Raw genomic sequence first — 21955 nt, forward strand, 5'->3', positions numbered from 1 at the left:
ATATTTTAAAAGAATGGTTATGGTGTCGATGTTCAAATGTGCAGTATCAAAAACTACATTTTGAATCGAAAATTTCCATGAGAAACCTTTACAGGGGTATTCAATCAAACTAAAATAACTATCAGCAGAAATATTCTGACTTAATGTGATGTAAACAAAGTAAGAAAGACTTCAGCGAAATTCCTGCGGGATAGGTACCTAGACAGGCTACAAGATAGGGCGAAGCCATGAGAGTAAAATAGTCAAATTAAAAGGCTGTGACTGAATTATTTATTTTATTTCTTGTAAATGTAACAAAACAAAACAAACAAATGATTTCTTTCCTTTTTTTTCTTTCTAAATGTCAATTGAACCTTAGATTAATGCTACATAGCGTTGTTTGTGCCTTTTAAACCTCATCATTTTGTTATTTTCTATGTTCTTTCTTCTAACTTGTTCCATGTCTCGTGGAAAGTGGCGGTCCAGCGGTTGCGCCAGCGCAGCACGTTTGATTAACGCGTTCATTCTATGTGTTACACTGACCCATTTTGTCTATAAATGTCCGAATTCCTTGTTTACAAGTAAACCACTAAAAATCGATTAAATAAACTTATCATCGCACGAAAGTTTGCGAATATTTTTTAAATTTTATATTTTCGGTGTGTAACCGGCGTCCGGGCGTTTTTTCTCGCATAAAGAATTGGATTTTTTTGTGAAATAATACGGTAGTGATTGTTTTATAACAAAAATGTAATTACCAGTACTGTAAAAAAGTTTCAAAATAGTTATTTTACTATTGAACCCCCTAAATTATAATTTTTTATTCAAATATTAAACTAGCTAGATTTTTTTCAACAAAACCTCTGTTCTATAACCCCGTGCACCCCCGTACCAAGTGTTCCCCGTACCAAGCAATAGCGCCATTAATTAGGATGCTTTCACGGTATTCGTATTACTTCGAAGACTGTAATGAATCTAAGAAGTCAAATAGTAAAGAGTTAGGTATTAACTAATATGCCTAAGCGATACTGATGTGAACAATACTACACTACCACAATACATTTACCTACCACATTATTACTGAGGATATCAAAAGTCATTAAGCTAAATCCAACTACTGAAAAATCCGTCCGTCGATAAAAAAACCCGGACGGTTTGAGGCATATTGGTCGCGCGCTCCGGACTATCAAGTGGCTAGTTTCAAATCGGTGCCTCAACACGAGCCAGCAAGAGTAAAACTACATAGCCGTCTACCTCACCTACATAATGTATTTGGCTCCTGCTGGCTCGTGCTGAGGCACCGACTTCAAACTAGTAGAAAAATATTTCAAGGTTTTTGAAGTCGGTTCCATTTTTTTTTTTTTTTTTAAGCTGTTTAGATTTTTAATGAAATTTACAACACTATAACCAGAGCAGAATAAATAAATAAATAAACAGAGCGTTGTTATGAAATTTTAGTAAAACAAAACCATTTGCTCCCAAATTAGTTTTTTTACAGTAATTTATTTAAACAAACGCATAACGTAAAATACATAGTACAATGACTTTTCCAAAAGAAGTTTGTTTAGTGTGCGCAAATGTTTCGTCCGAGCATTCATTTTAGCGTGGGTAGCCTTAATACGCCAATTACTATAAGACAAACACACACACAACACAAACATCACGCCTGTATTCCAAAATGGGGTAGGCAGAGCACACGTAACGTTACCGCTTCGGAGCCACTTTCAGCAATTTTAGGTTCTAAGTTTGGCAAAAAACGGTTGCTAGCCTGTCGCCTACGGTATACCTAAACCTATATTATCCTCAGTCAGTCAGTATAAGACAAAACATTAAAATAACACTGATAGATTTAGCACCACGTTCTTCTGTGCTCACCACTAGTCACCATCATTCGTAACATTCACTTCCCACTCTGTTTAATGAAACTAATAAAAAATACCCATTTGTTTCTTGACTTTTCCGCGGTTTTTACCGCTTCATGTAATGGATTCATTGAGTGATTTAGTTCGGTTTATATTGCTGTTGTAATTTTTTAAGCACTCAGTTCCTGTATTATTTCAAGACGGGTAAACAAGGAACTTAAATAACGGTTTTAAATGACCCATTCATGTATTTTTATTTAGTTTTGAGCTGGATGCATTTTAATATTTCTAAAATGCCTAAATGCTCTCTTACACAACTGAATCATCTGTTTCTTTTTTGCTCTAACGACATGGTGTAGTAATATCTGAAATTAATAAAAACGATTTGTCTTTTTAATTATTTTGTTACCTAACAGTGTTAAGTTCTTGCAAAATAAATGACTTCGTTCTTTAAATTGTAGGTTTTAATGAATTAAAAACCTAAAACAAAGCCAACGTGACGAGATAAATTAGAAGCGAGATAGTAATAATGACGTACCGGACAAAGATGAAGTAATCTCGTCGTTTTGGTTTTGCTTTAGTTTTGTTTTTATTTCTACGGTTGTGCCGTTAGAAATGGTAGATTGTTGCACCAAGCAGAAAGTTACTTATTATTGGACCGAGTTGCGATTTGGAGCCCGAGCGTCAGCGAGGGCTTTAAAAAGCACGAGGGCAATATAAATTACTTAATGCGAGGTGCATAATCTGCTTTTCTTTCAACTATTACAGGAACGAAAAAAAAACTCATGCTAAACAATTAACAGAAAAGAAATGTCACTAGCACGCAATGATTCCATTTTTCGCATTACATTCGCACTCTCAAAAACTGTCCTCGGAAAATTCGCAAGGTTTCCGCCATTTTGTTTTTTTTAATTCTTACTTTTTTTTTGGCAGAGTTAGTAGCCAGTAGCAGATATTTTTACCCGCGACCTGTCATATTTCGGATAGGCGCCAGGTTGGCAAACCAAACACACAAAGTTTTTTTTTTAAATATACGGCTAGTTACTGTTTTTGGTAGGATTGGTAGCAACATTTTTTTGCACGCAAGCTGTCAAATTTCATAAGACCGTCAGGTTGAGCAACCTAACCTAACACCAGATTTTTTAACACTATACAGACTAATTTTATAGCAAAAATACTTGTGTGACCACTTTTTGGTGGTGCAATTAAATAAAAAATCTAAAGCAATGCAATAAAGGATTTTCATACATTTTTTCTGTTCTAGAGCAGAAAAGTCCCGCTTTGTGCTGGGTATTTAGTGCGGTTTTGATGAAATTAAAGCATAGTTGGAAGAAAATATTTTTTTCTAAATTATACAGAAACTCCTCTTCACGATTATAGATTTTTTTCTCTTGTTTTCTGTTTTTCATGTGTATGTACCTACAATATAATAAAAAGAAATCTTTGGAAATTAAAAAAAAGCTCAGGCTGGGATTCAAATCCAATTTCTCACCAATCCGTGATGCGTGCTATACTTAGCCACCAGAATGTTTGCTCGATTTGAAAATCAAACCACCTTTTAATTACAATAGTAAAGACATGTGTATATGTATAGATAGGTAAGCAAAGGAAAACTAACGCATCCATTACCTTACTTGTACGTCCGTCATCGCCTTTCACGTAGCCGGCAAAAACTACTAATACAAGGTACACTAACCATGTAGGCTATTTTACATAGCTACGAAGCGTAAGCAAGCATACGTTGGTGTTTCGATCGACTGTGGAGTGTCGGCACACCCAATAATTAATACACAAAATACTTATCTGAAGTGCATTATTTTTTTCGTACGGAATATGTTTTTTTTTCTTAGCACATTAAAGCTTCCCACTGCTGGGCAAAGATCTCCCCCCTTTTTCCGCCATTCGCCGTGCTTTTGACATGGATTATATATTATACTTTAATATTCTCCGTCAAAAAGCCAATAAATACTTACTAGCTAGTATTTAAGAGAACATCGGTAAAAGATCCATCCATCTATCCATCCCAGCCTTTATGCGTCCCACTGCTGGGCACAGGCCTCCTCTCAGAACAATAAGGCTTGGACCATAGTTCCCACGCGGGCCCAGTGCGGATTGGGAACTTCACACGCACCATTGAATTGGATAAAAGATACATGAATTAAAATAGTTATACACATTGACATACTCGTAGTCATTAACTAAGCAAAGCTTATGCAATGGATACTGGGTAACAGATAAACATACTTAGGTACTAAAGATAAATACATACTTTATATACACAATTAAACGTTCAAGACTGAATAACAAACTTTCGTATTATTCATAAAAATATCTGACGATCGGGGATCGAACCCAGGCCCTTAAGATTCATAGTCAGATTCTCTAACCACTCGGCTATCCGGTCGACTTCGTTCGTTTTTATGGACCTCTGAATACTTTACGCCTAAATAACGTTTCAGCTATATGTGGCGTGGCGGGGGTCTCGGGGAGTCGAGACAATGAAAAGACGTCTTTACTCGAACCATATCTCGAACGAATATCTTTTAATACTAACTTGGGTCCAAGCATTACATAATATCTATTCTAACAGTATAATTATATACCAGGAATGCATACACACACCACATATATTTTGGTGGTAATATGATTTGTTTCTACCGCCATTTCTAGTATTAATACTATGTTACGTAAATCGACTAATAATTATGTCCGTCAACCATATAACGTGTGGTGGTGTGGTGTGTGTTGTGTGGTCGCAGAATTGCAATGAGGGCTATCGCGTATGAATTCGCCGCTAGATGCGCTAGTGTAGCGTGTGGTCTCCGAAATGTCAAATCTCATAGTTTTTGGGCGAGCTACGCGGGTTCATTTATAATTAGAATAATTTTGTGAATATTTTGCATTACCTGAAATGAATTGTGGCAATTATGCGTTACGGGGCAATGAATGTCTGTGTTTTGAGACAGTTTTGTCTTTCGGAAACTTTTGTCCTCCCCTTTTTTTCCGAACAAAACGGGACTACGCCACACTGTGGTTGCTCAATATTTTTATGGTACGGTTTTAAGGTATATTCCATATGATTTTAATCTAATTTTTGTTTTCACGCCCGTAATAGCAGACTTTGAAAGCCACACTTAAAACCTCACGCAACAGTGGCGCCATCTAGAAAGAACAAAAAACGATAGCCCTCATTGGTTTTAGTTCATGGACATTTGTCCTTAGATTTTCGTAACATACAGGAAATGGCGGTTCAAAACGCTTCAGAGCCCCAACTATTTATTTATTCAATTACTTGGTTTCTAGGTAATAAATCTGCACTTTTACAAGCGTTTTTGCTTATAGAATAGAACACATTGTACTCTTGATAACAACAAATTGAGATGCCTCTAGTGATCTAATAAAGGCATTAAAGTTCCTTCCAGATAAGTTATTTTATTATAAATTTCACGGTAATATCCGTTGATAAATTACTCCCAGTTCCAAAGCGATTTTAATTAATAATAAATCATTGTTAATTAAATGTTTTCAGCTATCGCAGACTTTGGCAGCGTGTAATAGCTGCGGCTGCCGTTTACTTCATTCCTCTACATTTAACAAACAATTATTTAGAAAACAATAGCAATTTAACGCTCTTTGTTAACCTTTGTGGGAAAAGTCGGATAAGCGACTGGCTTTTATTGAAAGAGGGTTCAGTTAAAAAAAAATATGGCATTATACATACAACTTTCGCGCATGTACCTCCTGTAAGATGTTTCCAGATTGCCAGCACTGTCTTTCCGGCTTATCTTGCCTCCAAGCAAAAGTGAGGCGGCCGGTGGAATTAGCTCATGAGTTCTCTCTTAACCTTCTAGGCTGTCATCGCCACGTTAACACTCTAATGGTCCACTTGACGAAAGATACCTACGAGCATGTACAATATACGAATCACGGAGTGAAGATTAAAACAAATGCCTAAGCATTATTGCTAGATAAATAGATATTTTCGACGAAATCACTGTCTTATGTACTCACTGCTAGGTATACATATGCTACGTATTAAATTCCTCAAAGATCATGTTATTACAGCAATAACCACTCATAAAATAATTTATTCGTGTTAATAAACAGAAAACTAACAGTCAAACGTTTCTTTTAAACGACACGGAACTCTAATAAGTTCGTGATTCAATACAAATGCTACCAAATAAAGTCGTACAAATAAACGAAAATCTCCTTGGGAATAGTCATTCTTTTGTTCTAGGGAAAGTTGCGTGGTTTGTTTTGCAAAGAAATCTCTTTGGTCAGGAAATTGTGGAATATAAAGGCATTGACGTCGATTGTCCTAAACAACGGACGAGCGAAAGTTCGTCTATTGTTTTTTTTTATTGTAAACACTAGTCGTGTCTGCCCTAAAGTGTCGTAAAACATAAGCTGCCAACAATAAGGCAAATTATAAGTAAAGGCTCAAGTAAATCCGCTCTTGTATGTATGAACTATTGTTGACGTCTTCGTGTACATAAACGACGTCCGAGATCAGAGAAAACCGGCCAAGTTCGTGTCGCACCTCGCGCGGAACCCTCTGTATTAATTTATTATTATTAATATGCGGCAAATACTTATGTATGCTTATATAGATCTTTTAAACTAAGTATGGATTAAATACGGTTTTCACCATCAGTGAGATATTTTTTCACGGAAGGTCAGTTGTTATGTGATACATATACCAGCGACGCACCCCGACTTCGCGTGGGTGTAGTTTATGGGAAATGCCTTTCATTAGAAACCTATTTTGAAAATTGTACCCGAGTAAAAACCCGGACGGGCCGCCAGTTTGAGATAAAGCAATTTTCTCACAATTTTAAAACTTTACAGGATTGTTATAATAAAAAATCTAATCTAACCTAAATAGATTTCAATTATGCAGTCATAACAGTTCGTTTAAGTAATATAGTTTCGGTGACAATTAAGGATTTTATACATTAATAAAATATTTTACACCAGCATCCTTCGTTGTAAATCTTACCATGCCATATCGTTCTCAATTCAGTTAAATATATCTTAAACGACGACTATACTCGTCGTTAAAATGCAAAACCTCTATTATCATTTTCACACCAACCCGTACTGTTATGTTACGCCCGTTAAGATTCCAGTATTGTAATGAATTATCCACGGCGAACGCATAATCGATTATACGCACTATTTGGTGATACACGTTCAAGTAGGTGCTACATTATTGACGCGAAAGTTGGGATGTTTGATGGAGTATCTAACCAACTTAGAACACCGCTAAGCCGATTTTTTTCGAACACTCTTAAATAAAAGACCACAATCAATTTCCGCAGGATATAGCAATAAAAGCAATATTTGCAGCTAGTACGGTAGTATTCGTATGTTTTTTACGATAGGGAACTGACTGCACAGAAAACTAGAGTTAAATAGATTAGACAAATGGTGGATATGTTAGTATTATAAATTTACTTCACCGTCTCCTTGCAACTGATAAATCGACGCTCGAGGTTTGTTCCAACGATGAATTTGTATGGATAAGTCTGTGAAATACACTTTTATCAATCTAAAATCAAAAGAAAAACTTTAAGATTAATTTCTCTATAAAACTATTGAAGATTTTACCAAGTCATACTATACTCATACTCTTTTATTGGTAATATCATTATTACATGTCATTTTGTTAAATTAATCTAATATATTCTAAGAACTAATTAATTAAATAATTCAGTAAATAATACACACAACATTTCACACACCACACACACACCACACACACACGTCACATTTACTGGCTAGAGTATTTTGGAGTATCTATTGGTACATCAGAATTTAATTAACAATATCATTAAAATATTATTGTGATTGATATCTTAAGCTTAAAAGTACAGTAAAAACTAAAAGAAAATAAATTATTTCAACGAGGCATTTAGGCAAGGTTCCGAAGATGCTGGCAGCGTACCTTTCTGAATAACTAAGCTGTCTTTGTCCGAGGAAGCTGCCAGCTCTTCGGTCCCCTGTGACGTCCACAACCTCACCACCACCACCACCACTCACCACCAACCTAATGCCTTAATAAAGCTTCAAAGCACTAGGACTTCATGGACCAACGTCTTAACACCGAACGGTACAAAATCGTGTTCAAGTACTAGTATTTGTTTTCTTTTGCGTTTTCAGCTGCTTCATATGTTGCAACACCTCTGTTGTAGGTTCTATGGATGAGAAGGAGCCAGCATGTCACTACAGGTTTGCAGGTGGTAGGACCTTCTACAAGGTCCGCCGGATTGCTACCACCATCTTGCCTCGCTAATCCTGCCGTGAAAAGCAGTCTTGCACTGTTGTGTTTCGGCTGGGAAGTAAGACAGCCGGTGAAAATACTGGCACTTGAGGTTCCATCTTAAGGCCCTAGGTTGGCAACGCATTCTGCATCCCCCTAGTGTTGCAGGTTCTATGGCGGTGTATCTCTATCATCAGGAGACCCACTTGCTCGTCCATCCAGGTTCAACCCCATCTTCCAAGGAATATAAGAGTATTTTGTAACAAATAACATGCAATCCTGCAAATTCTTTCGGTCGTACCGGCGTTCAATCTTTGTCTCTTCTCTATAATGGCGTCACAGAATTTAATTTCACTAAACTTATTTTTACACTTTCTGTCTTCACAATGAGTATTAAAAGGTTGTTTACTTTTTACAAGATTTTATTTAGTTTCACCTGTCCCGTTGTCTGTCTGTCTGTCAGCCGGTAATAAATTCGACAAACTTCCAGTAGTTGGATTGACTTGAAATTTGGTATACTTATATAAATTGCGTGACAATACAATAATCTGGTAGTGACATTCTGGTAATCCGGCCAAGATCGTCTCCACAGGACGGAACTCTTCAACGTTTAATGGCATCGATTTGAAATTTAATATGCAAATATAGTTTAGGTGACAATACAAGTACAGTCAACAAAAAGTACAGTCAGCAAAAAAGCTTGTATTAAAATTTAATATTTACCGAAAACATTACTTTTTTTATTTTGAATTAAAGTCTTTGGATATGTTTAAATCAATGAAAGGTATGACAAGCTAACAAAAACAAAAAAAAACAGTTAAAAAGACTTGGCGCGTTCCTAGACCGATACATCCGTATGGCGATACGAAGTTCACGCACAATGCACCGAGGTTTGGGCTTCGAGGCATCTTAGGTTTTAAACTTACTTAGATTTTAGTATTTTGTTGGTAAATTTATTTCTTACCTGGCCTTTTCACGTGGTTTCTCTCGTACGCACTCGCTTTTTATCCCAATATTTCCACAGGTTTGGAATAAAATCTCGAAGTCTCCGCTAAGTAAGAGCACGAAATTTGGCACAGAAATATTTTTATATTGTCAATAAATACATTGACATAACTTTTAGGAATTCTCACGGGGATTTTCAGGAAATCCCGATGCTTCCATTAATATGGAAGATCTGATGGTTAATACAAATGAAACGACGGGTAAAGCTTATCAAATAATAAAATTCAATGTTTTATTTATATGTGCCGTTATTTAAACATTCCTACCAGTTCCGGACAATTTTGTCCGGCTAATTTCGACGACAACGCTAATCTATTGCCGGACGATTTATGGGTCATTGTTATAAGATTTACGCTCGGCATTGTCCGGGTCGATCTAATTCCGGTAATTGGTATTGTGTGTATTCCAGTAGATCTATGTGTTTTATGCGTTTATTGGGCGCGATCTTACTTGGCATGCTCATGCAAAACACACGCTTAGGGGTGGACGTTATTTCACGTCACCATACAGTGGGACGTATATAGGCTGGGATGATGATGATGATGATGACATTAGTAAAAAAAAACTGATTATTTCAATAATAACAAAAAAAAACTTTCGCTTAGACTCTAATCTTAATACTTAAAGATTTTTATTGAATCTAATTAAAAATCATTGTACCTACTAAGTAAGTCGGAAAGGCTGTGTAGTAGGACTATTTCTATTTGTATGTACCTACTTAGTTTTAATTCAAAGGTTGACGACTACATACGCATCTACCTCATAGACATGAACATAGATGTAGATGCCATGAATCAATTACATGGCGAAAGTCCAATTATTGAAAGCTGGACCCGTTAGAAAGTCTAGGCAATCTAGCTTCAGTGATACGCGTCGTATTTTAATGATACAGTCTTGCTTTAGCCGTATGTCTGTAGTGGTTAACTATTTCGACTTCTTTGTTCTCCCAGCTCGCCTCTTTTCCTCCACTTTGCCCATTTACCTAAAAGTATAATTTGTTTGTAGAACTTCTTCTTCTTAAATTTAAGAGCTATTCTCTTGTCGCTGGAGTAATCGCCACTCCGCACGGTCTTTGGCCAGCCGTTTCACTTCCTGATACGACACGACACCCACCTTTTTCTTCACCTGGTTAAAGTCAAACTTAGTCTCCTCTACCTCGTTTGTAGAACAACAGTCTCAAATTGTAGTCTACTCAAACAGTTGGCGAAGTTGTACATGCACATCGTCCGTTTTAGCAACAATTCGACTTCTATTACATGCTAAGTCTCTACTGTATTGTGTATATGAGAGCAGGGCTCTTAGAAACTGCAACCAAAGTGCAAGTTTCACGGAACCAAGTGGCAAGTAGTGGAAGTGGCACTAAACTTGAACACGCTCGCATGTTTGAACTGTGGGGTGAAATTAGAGCTGGAGGATATTTGAACATGAAACTACCGTGAGACTCACTCATATTAAATATAATGACCCGGATAACTCACGTCTTAAATCGAGTTTAGCTCGACATGTTTCGGGCTAATCCGTAGCCCTTCGTCTTCGGAAGCAAACGCGCGTGAAACATGTCGAGCTAAACTCGATTTAAGACGTGAGTTATCCGGGTCATTATATTTAATATGAGCTGGAGGATAGTTAATATTGCACTAAAACTGGCATAATTGCTAGGCTACATATCTAAAATGTAATAAAGAGATAAACTCTTTGTATTAATTTATTGAAACCAAGGCGTTACTTTGCGGAGGTCCATATCAATGAACTAAAATAATTTCCTTGCTCACCCGCGACCTTATGATAGTTAGTGTCTAACATCTGGTAGCATGGTGTACGGTTGTGTTACTCTGAAGATGAGCTCTGGTTGAGTTCGAAACGCCAGTGTGTTGGGTGGTAAGATAAGTTTGTGTGATTTGTGTGTGTTTTTACAGTGTGGAGGTGGAGGAACTGCATGAACACGCATATTTTGCATAAGCTTAACTATCATAAGGTCGCGGGTGAGCAAGGAAATTCTTTTAGTTTACTTTTTGTATTATGTTGGTTAGTATTTATGGGTAACCAAATTTGGAAAAAAAAATGAGAAATACCCATACTACTAAACACTATTCCAGATGGCATAAGCTACATTTAATTCCGGGGAAGTCATTGGAAACTCTAATGGCAATTTTGTAAAATCACGTAATTTTAACTTCTGAATCCAACGGCTCATGCAAATAGACCAATAAAGTAGCAACAAGTTATAACGTTTTAAACTTTCGTGATTCTCACTAATAGTCAAAATACCACAAACCATAATAACACAATAGCGTGATAACATAATATAACATAATAGTATAATGTTGTGTATTATTAAATAGTTTGAATCGTTTATTATTGTTCTCTTACTCAAAATACTTGGATCAAAACTCGTGTTAAATACACCGCCGTTTTTCATTACGGCTATTGTGGTTGGAAAGATCTGAGAGATTTTTTAAAAGCCTAAGTAAATTAGATTTCTTTCCCAGGAATTGTTTTTATTGCCAGCATCTTTTGGTTTTCATTTTGGTAAGTGCCAGGAAAATAACGAATTCTGTTTGAATTAAAGAAATCTGCTTTACGAAAATGTTTTTTGATCTCGTCCGTTGAGTGGTTGTAATGAAAAAAGAGTATGTGAGTGGAAAAATATTAATATCATGTCGAAATGTATGAGCAATAACAAATGGATAGCTGGGTTCAGTTTCTCGCAGGATATAAGTGTAATAATATTAGTGTTTTGTTTCATTTTCTCGTTTAACTTACGAGACAAAACACTGATATAGATAAAGTGGACCCTGATTAGATATTGGTAAAAATTAGATAACTCATCGTTAAAGTATGTGCAAGTTATGTAGGCATGTTATTGCTCCACGTGAAATAAGTTTTAATTAAAAACTAAACACCCTGAATTAAAATGAAAATTAAGAGTCTTTACTAATTGAGTGCATTGTCACTAACGCCCAGCCGGAATCCTTAGGCTTAGAAAGCAAACATAGACAGATTTAATGAAAATTCCATGGGGTAGCAAGTTTTGTCAGGTTAAAATCTAGGTGAAAGCTGTGGATCAGTAACAAAACACTTTGTATAGCTCCAAATCTTTTTCATTTCAGAGCGCGTCGCTTCCAACATGGTCTGATCTAACCTCTCGACCGCGCCATGGGTAGTGGGCTCAGTAGTGCCACCAGCAGGAAGCAGAAGCGGGAGTCGCAGGCCGAGTCTTCGCGAGTCCTCTTCCTGCTGTACCTGATCCACAGGACGTGGAATGTCGTGGTGGAGCATGTTGATGCTAAGAGTGCTAGGTGAGTCTCCATAGTCTTTGGCAAAGGACAAAAATCTCATGTAAGTAATAGAATCTGTTGCTTACTTTTAATATGATGAGATTTTTCGGGCACAATGTATTGTGATATCTCTCTCATGTATTTTTATGATATCAAACGTTCAGACAGGGGTCTTCAGCCGTGTGTTGTTGAATTATCTGTAATGGCAGTAAATCGCTGATCAGGGATTGTTTATTGTGTAGAGAATTTATTTATGAATATATTTTTACCCGACTGCGAAGAAGGAGGGTTATGTGTTTGACGCGTATGTATGTCTATTCCTATGTCCTCTCGTAACTACTCAACGGCTGAACCGATTTTGATAATACGTCATTGGATTTGTCTTAATAACGCGAGTGGCACTGGGTACATGAAATTCATAAAAAATCGAAATGGCGGATTTTTGGCGCCAAATTGTAAGATTTCACAAAAATATTTTTATTCAAACCTATCGAGTGGGATATCAAATGAAAGCTAATAATAAGCCCATTCTAAATATATATGGGTTATAATCGTTTTAATATAACAGTTTCACAGAAAAATGTGAAATAAAACAATAAATTTAATAAAACACAAAACCCGACTGCTGTAATAAATACTAAAATGAAGAAAACAAGTCTAAGTGGGCTAGAACTTTGTTAAGTATCTAACTTAAAGTTCAACAGTCGGGACCCATTTAAATCGTGACGCTCAAAAATTCTTACCTAATATTTTTTTAAGACAGTCGGGTTTTTGATTTTTTTTAAATGTATTGTTATATTTATACAGAAATAGGCTTGCGTCTGACCACAATCACGCCTGATGGTAAGCGAACGTGTGGACTAAGATTGAGCACAGTTGCCCATGTCCATTCACCCTATATTTAAAGAGATAGGACAAGCGAAAACGCTATTAGAAGTGAAGATGAAAGTGTAGCTTAATGATAGCCTGTTCATCAAATTACAGATGGCGTGGGTCCCACACAATGCCCAGCTCGGCCGAGGGTCGTCGGTTCGACTCCATCAGCCTGGCGGACTCGGACGGCTCCTGCTACTCCGAGTGCAGTTGCAGCTACTGTCGTCTCCGGGACTGCGCTCAGGATTGTGTCAGGTACCTATAAAACTTCAAATACTTATCTATTTTCAGCAAGAGCAGATATCTTAGACATTTCAAACTCAAACTCAAACTCACAACATTTATTGACAAGAAAAACACTACATCACAACAAAAACACAGTAAAAACATAAATAGGAAAAGAGAGGAAAATAAGAGACATTGTGCTGTAGTGTGATGCCAAAAGGACTCAGCTCAGCATGTGCCGTAGCCCTGTAACCAGAGCTGCAGCGCTGGTTTTCAGCTGAACCCCGGTGAGTGTGCACCCACGTAACTGAACGCGTAATAACATTAATTATCATTAACGGGGATATTTGTATTATAGTTCCGATCAGCATGGCGATCCTTAGTTTTAACAAGCTTTTATTTAACTTTCAATGTTTGTATGTATGTAAGAAAATAATATGTAAGTCGAGGTGCCAAAATTTGCAGACCATTATTTAAACACTTTTTATTACAAGCTTTTATAGGTATAACTTGCCCTGATTTTTGGGTCAAATCTTGCAAGTTAATATTGACCCACTTCCAATAATGGGATTGGCTTGAAATTTGATTTATATGATAATAATAAGTATGTAAGTCGGATGACAATGCAAGTGCAGTAAACAAAAAGTACAGTCAGCAAATAAAGCTTATGTAAAAAATATATTTTTAAAGAAACTTATGATAACATTCAATGGTGCGTGTGAAGTTCCCAATCCGCACTGGGCCCGCGTGGGAACTATAGCCCAATCTTGTTCTGAGAGTGTGCCCACAGTGGGACGTATATAGGCTGGGATGATGATGATATTATGCGAACAGTGTTTTTACTGTGTTCAATATTTTAGGTATGTTATATAACTATGGATTTAATTAAATTACATAACATTGCGTATTGTTTAACAATATAGTTGTAGATATTATTGCTGGTCTCTTACTCAACGTCGATCCGGTGTTAGATTTTTCTATATTCATAATTCATAAGTGGGTGCTTGCTTAATTCATAATTCTTGTCCTGGTGGTTTGCTTGTCAGGAAACAAATTTTGAATGTTAAACTTGACTTACTTTTCGCGACTTTTTTTTTGCTTTTTTTATCTATGAATGCTTTTTTTGTTACTAAAATCGATGGCACATTAAAACAGAGCTTTAAAGCACTAAATGGGATATTATAACCACGATTATTGTAACGGAGCACATCGCTGTTTCCTCCTGATATTATCCGATTAAATATACCTACCGTTCAAAAAGCTTTTACTGCTCAAAAAAGGTATTTGAAAATAAAAACAAAAACTTTTACTTTCGTCTAATTAAAGTTTCATGCATGGAACATTTCGAAAGTCAAATTCCAAGTTCACTGGACGAACCAGAGCACTAAGAGTCAAGTAATAGGTATAATGAAGCAGTTTAAATATTTCCCACGTCATTAAAATAATGTCAAACTTTTTTTTTTTCAGGTAAGCCGAGAGAAACGTCAAATAGGCCTTATGAATAGGCTTAGAGCTGCTCAGCGACTAGCGGGCTATGGAGGGGGCTAATATTCGGGGATTCTCTGTGGGATCAAATCAGGAAAGAAGGAGATAGCTCGTTGTTGTGGCAATAGCACGGAGTACAGATGGCCGTTTGGGCTGAAATGTCCTCGATAGAACGCGGATCGGCAAATAAAATGAATCTGTCACATTTTCAAAATACATGCAGAAAACTCGTTAAATATATGTCACACAAAACAAACTGTCATAAACGCAATTTAGCGATGATTTGTGATAATTGAGTCTCTGTGAATTTATACATGTGTGTTCATTTATATAATAGTGGAAGTGGGCGGGTTTCCTGCAAGAAAACACATAGCTAGGTATATGTCATAGAGACGTAGCTACCTTGCACGTGTGAAAGCAGAACAGCAAATAAAAGGATAAAGCTTAGAGAATGGAAACCCTAGTTAAATAAAACGGATAACTCGACATGTTTCGGATTGATTCGTAGTTCTTCCTCTAAGATCACATGCCACGGCGGCTGCTACAAAAAGCTTTATTGTAGCTTAGCCAAGAATGTTCTAAGATTAATTAAATTCACGGTAGTTACATGTCCAAAAATGGAACCCTTTAATACATATCCCGTTTTATTCCGTTTGTATAAAAAGCAAGCTTAAACACAATTATTTAAGTACATCTTAATCCTCCAAAATCACAAACGTTATCTACATTTAAAACAAAATTTTAGCGCTCCAAAACTCAATTAAAATATTTCGGCCATCGTTAAAATACGTTAAAACCTTTTTCAGATCATTCCACTAAATTAAACCAACAGATAACCGCAAAGAAACCAACGCAGTGGCTTAAATGGATTTTATTTTTAAAAGTCATCAAAAAGGTTTGACACTGAAAATTCGGTCCCACAGCTCTATTCTGGTATTCAAGGGTGATTCCACAATTTATATCATCAGTTAGGATGCGAACAGATGATGTATTATGCAACACGCCGTATTTTTTTTACACAAAATGTTAATTATCAAACTGAAAACCTTAGACTGTTTTTTTTTATTAGTTTATAAATTTACCTTATTTATTAAATCCTCATTAAGAAGCCTCATTAGGAAGCTCAAAGTCACTCAAAGGGCTATGAAGAGGTCTATGCAAGAGGTTTCTCTTCGCGAAAGAATCGAAATGATGATATCCGCAATAGAACTAAGGTTACCGACATAGCCCGAAGAATTGCGAAACTGAAGTGGCAGTGGGCGGGGCACATTGCTCGCAGGACTGATGACCGATGGGGTCAGAAAGTTCTCGAATGGCGTCCGCGGACCGGGAGACGAGCTGTCGGTAGGCCTCCAACGAGATGGAGCGACGACCTGGTTAAGATCGCGGGATTGCGTTGAATGCGGAAAGCACAAGACCGGTCTGAGTGGAGAGCCTTGGGGGAGGCCTATGTCCAGCAGTGGACGTCTTTCGGCTGACATGACTTATTAAATAATATTCATATGTTTTGCTGAGTCAGTAATTCTGCTTCATTGTACTTCTACACTCGTAATTTTGTACTTGTCAGTAGTGCTTCGCAATGTTTTTAAGAAAATCAAAACTGACAGAAAAACGGCAAGTATTAGATATCTAATTCAGGGTTTCTCAAACTTATGGCTCCACGTACCCCTGTTAAAGTTTCTAAACGATAGCGAACCCCGCCCCCAAAGAAAGTAATAAATTGACTGTTGGAGAAACTAAAAAAAAATAATACAAAATACTCCAAAAACCAATCTTAATCATCTTGCTAGTCTTGCAGCCTGGTGGTTTTTGGAGTCACGTAAACCTTGTCGCGAACCCCCTACCGTCGAATAGCGAACCCCTAGGGGTTCGCGTACCCCACTTTGAGTAACCCTGATCTAATTGATAATGCAATCTCACTCACACTTGATTGGCGTCAACTTTTAGACTGGGAGCATAAACTGCTCTCAGGATTTCAGTTATTTAATTAACACCGTGTATAAAATCTTGTATGAGAGGGGGTTAACAAACATACCGGGCCACCTGATTTAAATGTTCAAACTAACGATCATTATTTCGGTGCTACTCGATGGTAACATGATACGCCTAATATTACAAAAGTATAATTAGGGGCTGTTTCACCACCCATTGATTAATTTTATTTGACGGAAAAATGTGATGCCGTCTATTCGAACAAAACAAACAGAGACGGCATCACATCCGTCCGATAAATTTAGTCAATGGATGGTGAAACAGGAGGTAAATGTTTTAAATGTTCGTGATTTTCACTCATAATTAAACCCACAAACGGACTTGTCATACTCTAGTAATATTTACCTCCACAAGTTATATTTTAAACAGACAAGATACCCTACACTTCAATCTACTCGTGACCAAAGCCACTGTAATGGTGATTTTCCAACCGGCGAGGCGAGACGAGAGACGAGGCGAGACGAGAATTGAAATTTGTATGCATTCTCGCGCGCCCGTTGCGAGCCGCCGCGGGCCGCCGCGGGTGCTGCCATACAAATTTCAATTCTCGTCTCGCCTCGCCGGTGGAAAACCACCTTAATGTGGTAAAAAAGTCGAAATAAATATTACTCGTGTGTTTGGCGTGATAAGGGATCATACATAAAGTACGTCACACATTTAAGGGGGGGAGGGGTCAAGCGGTTTGTAACACAGAAACAAAATAAAAGCAAATTTCATATATAACAATACGTATGACAGGGGGGGTGCTAAAAAGGGTAAAAATTGGTGTGGCGTACTTTATGGAGCATGCTCGGGAATGTATGCGTTAATGTCACGAAATGGAGACATGAAGTTTCTCATTGATGGCTCTCTACATTACTTCTTCGCCTAGGCCATAAGGAATGTATGAAAATCCATTATTGTTCGCTGCTCTAACTTTTTAAATTTGCTTAAGTACTACCTATAACATTAAACTGACAAAGGAAAAATTACAAACAGCCAACCACCACTAGACTCTGTAAGCATTTGCAATATTGCGATGCGATGCGATGCGATGGATGGTTCGAATATTTCCTCACATTGTTTGAGGAAAGCACTATTACATATACCTCAGCCAGAACAGAATACTCGGCCGTCAACCCCAAACTCGTCCATCAATCCCATACTTCACGGCCTCTGCAGTAATGTACTATTAATTAAAAGGATTGTAAGTCTTGTCTTGCTTTCTCTAAGCTCTAATATCACACGGACGTTCTAGAATAGGGTCGCAGTGCTATTCTGGTCCCCTTTTCCCTTGAACTGCTGTTGATAAATGCGAAAAGTTTGGAATTATCCATTTTTATACTGTTTCCTCGGACGACTTTGTTTCTGGAAAATAAGGTTTATGCTTTCATAGCGTCTATAGTTGCCGATAGCTGAGTTAAACACGCTTTTGAATTTGTTTATGACTAGCTTCTCCCCGCGACTTTACCTGCGAAGAATTAAAAAACAAAATGCTAAACTTACATTACAAACCGTATATCAAATTTCAAGACATTAGGTAATGTACTGTACTACCAAAAGTGGGCGGAAAATTTTTTTAAAGCTTTGATCTTAACAAACATGCAAACACGCATTATAAGATAAATAAAAGCTTGTAAAATCAACTCATTATCATCCCAGCCCATATACTGGGCACAAACCTCCTTTCCATACGAGAGAGCTTGGCCCATAGTTCCCAACGGGCACAGTGCGGATTGGGAACTTATACACACCATTGAATTGCTTCACAGGTTTTCCCAGCTTTTCGCCACAAAGCTTTTATTTTAAATGTAATTTCGCACATGAATTTCGAAAATTGCGGTTTGAACCCACCATCCTTTGCTTGAAAATACATAGGTCAAACCACTTGGCCACCACGGCTTTAAAATCAATTATTAATTAATATTTAAAGCATTGAAACCCTTGTGTCACCTTTTGTATAAAAAATCTAATTTCGCTTTTACTCAACGACTCTCTTAAAAATCTAATTATTAAGTAACAAATTCACCATTATCATCAATCATCAAGAGTCTTGTACCCACCAGCAGCTCATGACTCTCACGATGTCGTCAGTCCATCTAGTGGGAGACCTGCTTCGTCTTCCGGTTCGTGGTCGTTACTCGAGGACTTTTCTCCCTCAACGGTTATCTTTTCTTTGAGTGACCATAAAAATTTGACAAATATAATTTACATTAAATATGCAATAGCATGAGCTCCCTATATTTTGATGCAGTTGCATGCATCATGATTACGGGTAGACTGACACATACAAAGCTCCTAAACTGCATAATCCACTTAAACTTCTCAATATAGACTCCAAAGCTTTGCTGAGTTCCAATTCGTCTACCAAGAGCTTTTAATCAATATAATGGCGTCTGGCAGTGAAAAGTGTTTACTTTCCAGCTAAGTTTGGAACACAGCCTTTTCACTTTTGAAGATTCTGTATCTCAAAAGGAAGACCGGCTAGAAGTGGACAAGAGATGTATCTGTTTAGCACTTGTAGCAGCAGTAACAAAGTGATACATTTCATTTCAATAAAACATCGCAAAATTTTGGTAACCCGAATAAACGTACATTGTGTCTTAAAGGCGTTAAACAAGGAATTACAAATTACAGTATATTTTAAGCCCGAAGTCGAAGACAATGCCTTTAAGTTTAAGACACAATGTACTATTTATTGCGTTCCAACTGTTTGTAGCCTGCATGTTACGTTACGAGACTGATTACGAGCAATGAAAAACACTTGAAAATGTTTCTACTGTCTTAGGCACTTGTCTCACCGCCAGCGAGGAAACGATTAGCTATCTACTATTTTCTCGCTCAAGAAACGAACAAAAGATATAAGATCCTATGTGAGTAAAAGAGACACATATATTAATAGTTGATCGCTGGCTGTTCACACTGTCGGCGAGAACTCGCTTTTACATCTTTTGTCGCAGCGACAAGAGCTATAAAACTCGCTAAGCTATAGATACTCGCTCAGCGATGTCAGCTTGACGGCCGCCCCGCACGAGCGAGTCGAGTGGAGCGAGTAATCGCCCGTCGCACGCGAACACTCGCTTACAGCCGAGCGACAAAACTACACTCGCTTCTCGCTGCTCTTTTCTAGTTACTCGCTCTACTCGCTTCTCGCTCATCGTCGGCGGTGGGACAAGTGCCTTAGATTATAAATAGTTAATAGGTTGGTAACAGATTCAATACTCACGTTTATCAGCCGTTACCAGCCGACCACAATGCTATGGAGAGAACCATACTTTCTTGGAGTTTTTTATTTTTGTGCGATAAAATCAGGAATACGGAAATTTGCTGAAGAACTAAAGTCTCCATTTCATCACAGTCATATTGGCGTGCATTGGCGGCCACATCACCCGAAGAACAGATAACCGTTGGAGAAGAAAGATCTTCGATAGGCGACTACAAACCGGAAGAGAAAGCGTTAAGTGGACTGACAAAAGACAAGAGTTGCGGACCTGGTGGATGCAATTTCTACAGCCGGATATCGCTAGATGGCGTTGGTACCGTGAAGTTCGTTTGACGTTTCAGTCTTGCTTGCGAATTCAAATTCAAAATTCAAAATTCAAATGATTTTTTCAGTAAATAGGCCGCAATGGGCACTTTTACACGTCAATTTTTTAAAACTACCGAGGCGCTTTCGGAAAGACCAATCATTGCCAAGAAGAATGCACGCGCAAGAAACTTGGCAGAAAGTCATTTTTTCATAAAAATATTACAAATAAAATACTTAAAAACTATATTATACAATTAAAGAAAAAAAACTACAAAAAATAATAATAAAAGAAATAACAGGGATGTATGGGGTCCCTTAGTTACAATACTAAACACTAACAATATCTTAACTATATCTAGGCTATAGCGATTGGCACATTCCAACGAACCAATCGCGAGCGCGACGCAAATATCAAACGGACATCATGATACTATAACGCCATCTAGCGAGCGATATTTCGCCTGTCGAAAAACCCTCATTGGCGAGTTGTCGTTCACTGTGGCATTCTAGGGGGAAGCTTCAAACACAACGCCAACCGATTCCCTGTAACTCTAGCGATATCGCCAGTGCACCTAGTGGGAGTGCCAACGCTTCGTCTTCCGGTTCGTGGTTACCACTCGAGAACTTTTCCTTTACAATAATCTAAACTGAGCAGCAATTCTACCATCAAACGGGCTGTCCCTTTCCGTCTATTAGTGATTTAATACCACAAAGTGCTTGAGCATTTATTCACCTGACGTTGGTTGCTGTTACAGCTGATTAGTGATATCGCAGCTAACCCGAAATGTGGTGCATAGTGGTAGTGGTACGAACTACGAATAATAATTCTTATTCGTAGGGTACGAAGTAATAGCTGGCTTACAGCCCGGCGTAGAGCGTGATCGACGCAGAGTGTTTCTGTACATTGCGAGTGCTAGCGGGTAACCACTAAGAAAACCGCTCAATGCACCTTCAATTGCGTATATTTAGTTGAGACTACTAGAATTATTTTTTTTCATCAGTTCTTATAAATTTAACTACTTAGTGAGTAAAGTTAAAAGATTAAAGACCTATTTCATTACTCATTGATGAATTTTATTTGACAAAGATCTGTGATGTCGTTGTTGTCTTGACCGCATAAACTGAGATGGATTATAAATGCAAAAGTAATTCTGTCTATCTGTTTGTCTATTACCTCTTCACACTTAAACCGATTTTGCTGAAATGATTATGGAGATATTTTTGATTGCCAAGGACCTTTTATCTCAAAAAAATCCAGTTCCCGCAGGAAAACGATAAATGAATTCTTTACAGATGGAGTCGCGGGCAACAGCTAGTTATTTATAAGTGTAGCAAAAAGATAACTACTTAAGTAAAAAATTAAGGGCTTGTTTCACCACATATTTATACATTTTGTGTGACAGAATATTTGTGATGATGTCTCTGTTTCTTTGTTCTAATAAGCCTGAGTGTGAAGTTCCCAATCCCACTGGGCGCCGCGTGG

General features: G+C 37.5%; 1 protein-coding gene across 1 annotated transcript in view; it reads left to right on the plus strand.

The window, feature by feature from the left end:
• Positions 1 to 21955, plus strand: part of mwh (multiple wing hairs) — a 213083-nt gene that overhangs the window by 7680 nt on the left and 183448 nt on the right. Inside the window, exons 2-3 of the mRNA XM_074088876.1 lie at positions 12222 to 12410; positions 13374 to 13517. Coding sequence (XP_073944977.1) covers positions 12268 to 12410; positions 13374 to 13517 — 287 coding nt within the window. The 5' untranslated portion in view covers positions 12222 to 12267. The remainder of the gene's footprint in view (positions 1 to 12221; positions 12411 to 13373; positions 13518 to 21955) is intronic.

This window comes from Choristoneura fumiferana, chromosome 6 (assembly GCF_025370935.1).
Source record: "Choristoneura fumiferana chromosome 6, NRCan_CFum_1, whole genome shotgun sequence".
NCBI lineage: Eukaryota > Metazoa > Arthropoda > Insecta > Lepidoptera > Tortricidae > Choristoneura > Choristoneura fumiferana.